A 6,500-nucleotide genomic window follows, 5' to 3' on the forward strand; every position below is an offset into this window, starting at 1 on the left:
GCTCCTGCACTCTGATATCCATCTCACCCGCTTGTAAGTATCCGTCACAACCAGCGTGGAAACCTGGAGGTTCCCTCCAGATTGCACAACGTTTTCTTTCCACTCTCCTTGTGTTTCAGGTCTTGGATCTGTTCCTGGGCTCCTGCACTCTGATATCCATCTCACCCGCTTGTAAGTGTCCGTCGCAACCAGCGTGGAAACCTGGAGGTTCCCTCCAGATTGCACAACGCTTTCTTTCCACTCTCCTTGTGTTTCAGGTCTTGGATCTGTTCGTGGGCTCCTGCACTCTGATATCCATCTCACCCGCTTGTAAGTATCCGTCACAACCAGCGTGGAAACCTGGAGGTTCCCTTCAGATTTCACAATGCTTTCTTTCAAATCTACTTATGTTTCAGGTCTTGGACCTTTTCCTGGGCTCCTGCACTCTGATATCCATCTCACCCGCTTCTAAGTGTCCGTCACAACCAGCGTGGAAACCTGGAGGTTCCCTCCAGATTGCACAACGTTTTCTTTCCACTCTCCTTGTGTTTCAGGTCTTGGATCTCTTCCTGGGCTCCTGCACTCTGATGTCTATCTCACCCGCTTGTAAGTGTCCGTCACAACCAGCGTGGAAACCTGGAGGTTCCTCCAGATTTCTGGCAACGCTTTCTTTCCACTCTCCTTGTGTTTCAGGTCTTGGATCTGTTTGTGGGCTCCTGCACTCTGATATCCATCTCACCCGCTTCTAGGTGTCCGTCACAGCCAGCGTGGAAACCTGGAAGTTCCCTCCAGATTGCACAACGCTTTCTTTCCACTCTCCTTGTGTTTCAGGTCTTGGATCTGTTTGTGGGCTCCTGCACACTGATATCCATCTCACCCGCTTCTAAGTGTCCGTCACAGCCGGCGTGGAAACCTGGAAGTTCCCTCCAGATTTCACAATGCTTTCTTTCCGCTCCACTTATGTTTCAGGTCTTGGATCTGTTCCTGGGCTCCTGCACTCTGATATCCATCTCACCCGCTTCTAAGTGTCCGTCACAACCAGCGTGGAAAGCTGGAGGTTCCCTCCAGATTGCACAATGCTTTCTTTCCACTCTCCTTGTGTTTCAGGTCTTGGATCTGTTCCTGGGCTCCTGCACTCTGATATCCATCTCACCCGCTTCTAAGTGTCCGTCACAACCAGCGTGGAAAGCTGGAGGTTCCCTCCATATTTCACGACGCTTTCTTTCCACTCTCCTTGTGTTTCAGGTCTTGGATCTGTTTCTGGGTTCCTGCACACTGATATCTATCTCACCCGCTTGTAAGTGCGCGTCACAGCCGGCGTGGAAACCTGGAGGTTCCCTCCAGATTTCACAACGCTTTCTTTTCAATGTCCTTATGTTTCAGGTCTTGGATCTCTTCCTGGGCTCCTGCACACTGGTATCCATCTCACTTGCTTCTACGTGTCCGTCACAGCCGGCGTGGAAACCTGGAGGTTCCCTCCAGATTGCACAACGCTTTCTTTCCACTCTCCTTATGTTTCAGGTCTTGGATCTCTTCCTGGGCTCCTGCACACTGGTATCTATCTCACCCGCTTGTAAGTGTGCGTCACAGCCGGCGTGGAAACCTGGAGGTTCCCTCCAGATTGCACAACGCTTTCTTTCCACTCTCCTTATGTTTCAGGTCTTGGATCTCTTCCTGGGCTCCTGCACACTGGTATCTATCTCACCCGCTTGTAAGTGTGCGTCACAGCCGGCGTGGAAACCTGGAGGTTCCCTCCAGATTTCACAACGCTTTCTTTCCACTCTCCTTGTGTTTCAGGTCTTGGATCTGTTCCTGGGCTCCTGCACTCTGATATCCATCTCACCCGCTTCTAAGCATCCATCACAGCTGGCGTGGAAACCTGGAGGTTTCCTCCAGATTTCACAACGCTTTCTTTCCAATCTCCTTATGTTTCAGGTCTTGGATCTGTTCCTGGGCTCCTGCACTCTGATATCATTGGGTTACTTAACGTAAACGCTGGTTCTTTGATAACAGAGTGAGGTGTTTCACTATGGGAATCGCCTCGGCGTGACCAACTACGGAAGCTCCAATGACACCACGTCTGTCTCTGACAGACCTGTCGAGCCGTGCTCAGGGCTCCGCCCCCTCATACTAACACGGCCGACCAGCTCCTCCTATCTCATTCCAAGCAGATTTCTTTCCGTGCCTAAGCAAGGAGGGAAGTGTTGGTGAAACACCTCACTCTCTTATCAAAGAACCAGGGATTACGTTAAGTAACCCAACGTTCTTTTTCTAACTTCGCTCGGTGTTTCACTATGGGAGATATGGCCCACTCCCGGATTGTGCCAGCTCCCGAAGCCACTCTCCAGTACTACTCCAGGATCTCAGGTCGAACCTGAGGCACCAGAATCCAGCACTGCCTGAGCCAGGGATGACTGTGCAACATCCAGCCGATAAAACCGGACAAACGTGTGCGGCGTAGCCCAGCTTGCTGCCGCACAAATATCCTGGACTGATACACCTCTGAACAAAGCCCAGGATGTGGCCACACCCCTAGTGGAGTGAGCTCGAAGTCCCGGGGGGGCCTGCGAGCCCTTACAGCTATAAGCCAGAGCTATGGCCTCTACAATCCAATGAGCTAGCCTCTGGCGTGATAAGGGCCTGCCCTTGTGAGGGGAGGCCCAGGAAACAAACAGCTGATCCGACTTCCTGAATCCAGCTGTTCTGTCAAGATAAGTCCCCAACGCCCGCACAGGGCACAAAGTGTTCAGCCTCTGCTCCGTCTCTGAAGAGAATGGAGGGGGGTGAAAAGCCAGGAGCTCTACTGTAGAGCACCTGTATGACGTTTCCAACACTTTAGGGACAAAGGCAGGGTTAGGCCTCAGGCGTGCTTTAGTCAGTCCTGGGGCCAGCTGTAGACAAGAGGGGTGAATAGACAGAGCCTGTAATTCACTAACTCGCTTGGCTGTGGTTAGAGCCAACAGCAGAGTGGTTTTAAGAGAGAGAAACTTCAACCCCACTGCCCCAATGGGCTCAAAGGGGTGGTGGGAGAGGGCGTCCAAAACGACTGACAGATCCCATAAAGGGACCAGTGGTCTAGAAACTGGGAGCGTTCGACGCCCCCTCTCATGAAGCGACATACGAGGGGTGCTGACCAGCAGGTTTATCACCAAAACCCACGTGGCAGGCTGAAATAGCTGCTAAATAGACCTTTATGGTGGAAAAAGCTCTCCTTTTGTCCAGCAAGTCCTGAAGAAAACACAACAGCTCCACCACTGAACACTGAAAAGGGATAATCTGCTTTTCATGGCACCACTCCCCAAAAACACACCATTTACTGCTGTAAATGGAACGAGTGGAGGAGGCTCTGGCATTCTGAATGGTTTCAATAACCTTCGGAGGCATGCCTGCTGCCTTCAAATTCCACCTCTCACGGGCCAGGCCCAGAGAGCAACCTGTTCTGGATGGGGATGGTATATCTCCCCACGCGCCTGAGACAGAAGGTCCCTGTGGATGGGGAGTGGCCATGGCTCGTCCACCAGAAGCTGGATGATTTCTGCTATCCAGTGTTTGGATGGCCACCGTGGAGCTATTAAGATCAGTGACAGCCCCTGATCCCTCACTCTGATCAGTGTTGGGGAGATCAGGCTGAGGGAGGAAAGCACACAGCAGAGTTTTTGGCCATGGATGGGCCAGCGCATCCACGCCCAGTGGCGCATCTGCGTCTGATAGGGAGAAAAACAGAGGGCACTGTGTGTTTTCTGGTGAGGCGAAGAGATCTACGGCAGCCCGGCCGTATCTCTGCCAAATCTGCTCCACCACCTGTGGGTGAAGCCTCCATTCTCCGAACAGTGGATTTCCTCTGGACAGGAGGTCCGCCCCCTGTTCAGAATTCCTGGCACGTGAGTTGGCGAAGGGAGAGGAGCCGAGTGCTGCTCCACACAATTATTTCCTGGCTAACCTGTGTAGCTGCCGGGGCACGGTGCCGCCCTGGCGGTTGATATAAGCAACTACAGTGGAGTTGTCTGTTTTCACTAAAACATGTTGTCCCCAGAGATATGGCAGAAAATGCCGTGGGCTAGGAGCACCGCGCGAGCTCCAGCACATTTATGTGATTCAGAGCGAGTCTCTGTGACCAAACGCCATTCACTGCTCTGCCCATCATAGTTGCACCCCAGCCTGACAGGGATGCATCTGTGGTCAGCGTCACCCTGGAAGACACTGCCCGGGAGGTACCCCCAGCGAGCTGTAGGGCTCCTCCAAGGCCGGAGAGCCGCGATACACGGCTGCGTTATTTTTACACCATGACTGAGATGTCGGCGAGGGCACAGCTGCAGAGAAGCGACCCACCACTGAAAATCTCTCATCATAAGCAGCCCCAAATGTACCACCGATATCACCGAGGCCATGAGGCCGAGGAGGCGGAGACAGAGTCGGAACCGCACGACTTTCCCCAGCTGAAAACGGGAAAGACAGTGAGTGAAGGATGCGATCCTCCGCTCTGAAAGTGCCATACGATAAGAGATGGAGTCTATTCTGAGCCCCAGATACTCTATAAACTGTGCGGGTTCCAAGTGGCTCTTTTCCAGGTTGATTGTGAACCCAAGCTCCGTGAGGTGATTCACTACCACCTCGGGTCTTTGATCGCCTGCTCGCGCGATCGTGAGCATATTAGATAATCGTCTATGTAAGAGAATATTCTGATGCCGCTGTTCCTTAACGGAGACAGCGCTGCTTCCACACATTTGCTGAACACCCTTGGGGCTAAGGATAGCCCGAATGGGATAGTTTGAAACTCGTACGCTACTCTCTGATAAGCGAACCTGAGATATTTCCTGTGTGCAGGATAAATGGCGATGTGAAAATATGCGTCTGATAGGTCGATTGTAACAAACCAATCGCCTGTGTGAATTGAGCGACAAAGCGTCTTGTGTGTGAGCATTCTGAACGTGTACTTTCTCAAATGCTTGTTTAACACACGCAGATCCAGAATAGGGCGGAGCGACGTTCCGTCCTTTTTCGGATGAGGAAATAGCGGGAGTAAAAGCCCTGCTGAGCTTCTTCGCTCGGAACCGCTCTGATCGCCTTTTTGTGTAACAGGAGAATATTTCCTCTTTCAGCACATTCGCTGAGTCGCCACTGGCCACCGAAGCCAACACTCCGCCGAATCTCGGTGGTTTTACCGCAAACTGTAGTCTGTAACCCTGGGAAATGGTTGACAAGACCCAGGGATGAACTGCGCATGCGCGCCACCGCTCCAGCCGCGCTGTGAGCGGGCCTCTGAAGACGCAGTAGCGTGACGTCACCCCTGTCTCCCGGAAGGAGTTGGGGCTCTCCCCCTCGGGAAGAGCGTGAGCTCCCCCCGCTGGGAACAAAGACAAATGGCAGTGATTTTCTTTTGTTTTTATTTTGAAACTGGGGGGACATTCTGCCCTTGGCAAACTGCCTGGCTGCAGAAATGCACGTTTTATTTCTTTTGTTACCCCCAAACCACAGTGAAGTGTCTGGTGACTCTGGGCAGTGCTTGGTGACACAGACAGAGTTCTTAGGAGTGCTTGATGACACTGCGCCATTTGTCCACAAGTCTGTCCTCCTGAACTGGAGGAGGAGACTGAGAGGTGCTCCTGGTGAACTGGAAACTTCTGGAGACCCTGAACCTTGGAGTGATTTGGTTACCCTTCTAACACCTTCCTTCTCTTTGGGGAGAAGAGAGGGTGACACAGAACGTTGCAGGTGTGCTAGGCTGACCGCTTCTTTTTCCCCTCTCCGGGTGTGACGGCTTGTTCTTTGCAGCAGCCGCTGCAAAGAATGCTTGCCCCAAGGTCTTTGGTTCTCTACCTTGGCCTGGTGGGCACCCTGCTGGCCTCCTGCTCCTCTCTGCATTCTGACCCCACTCTGTCTCCCTCTCACAGCTGCTGCTGTTGCGGCAAAGCCAGCTCTTGGCACCTGCTGGGGCTGAGAGTTAGGTTTTCTGGGTAAGCAGAGGTTGAATGCTTCTCCCTCCTGCTTTCTGCGGGTGCTTGTTTCTCTCATTCTCTCCAGGGCTGGGCCAAAGAGACCCTTGGTTGGGTCATAGGCTGCATCCATTACCTCAGCCCTCTGAGCATCACCTAGGCCTGACAGGTTTAGCCACAAGGCTCTCTCACCCGAGACTGCAAGGCCCATAACGCGGCCACACCCTTGGACTGCTCCCCTGGAGGAGCGAAGAATGAGATCATTAACCACGCAGATTTCATCCCAGAGGGCTGGGTTCGGGAACCCGAGTCAAGCTCACGACCCATGTCTTCCAGAATTTCTGCCTGATATGCTGATAGCTGTGTGACTGCATTAAGCGAGCATACTGACTGTGCAGCATATTTGTACATCCTTTGATAGATAGGCGCCGGTGGGGCGATCTATCTTGTTGGGCAAAGAAACACTAGAAGAAGCTGAGATTGCCCTGCGGTTAGGGGTGAAGGTGATACGCCACTGAAGGCTCCACTGCTGGGGGTTCGGTCAGCCCCAGTTCACCCATCCCCTGGATCTCAAGCTTGGAGCAGCCC

At 52.9% G+C, this 6,500-nt stretch overlaps 1 protein-coding gene across 1 annotated transcript; it reads right to left on the reverse strand.

Moving 5' to 3' along the window:
• Positions 1-2,035: 2,035 nt before the first annotated feature.
• LOC120433012 lies at positions 2,036-6,123 on the reverse strand. The gene is given in 7 exon segments (XM_039598454.1): positions 2,036-3,079; positions 3,082-3,102; positions 3,105-3,840; positions 4,195-4,415; positions 4,965-5,162; positions 5,237-5,323; positions 5,442-6,123. Coding segments are annotated over 7 exon segments (2,682 nt in total). The 3' UTR covers positions 2,036-2,342.
• Between the last annotated feature and the right edge of the window lie 377 nt (positions 6,124-6,500).

This window comes from Oreochromis aureus, linkage group 15, assembly GCF_013358895.1.
Source record: "Oreochromis aureus strain Israel breed Guangdong linkage group 15, ZZ_aureus, whole genome shotgun sequence".
NCBI classification, from domain to species: domain Eukaryota; kingdom Metazoa; phylum Chordata; class Actinopteri; order Cichliformes; family Cichlidae; genus Oreochromis; species Oreochromis aureus.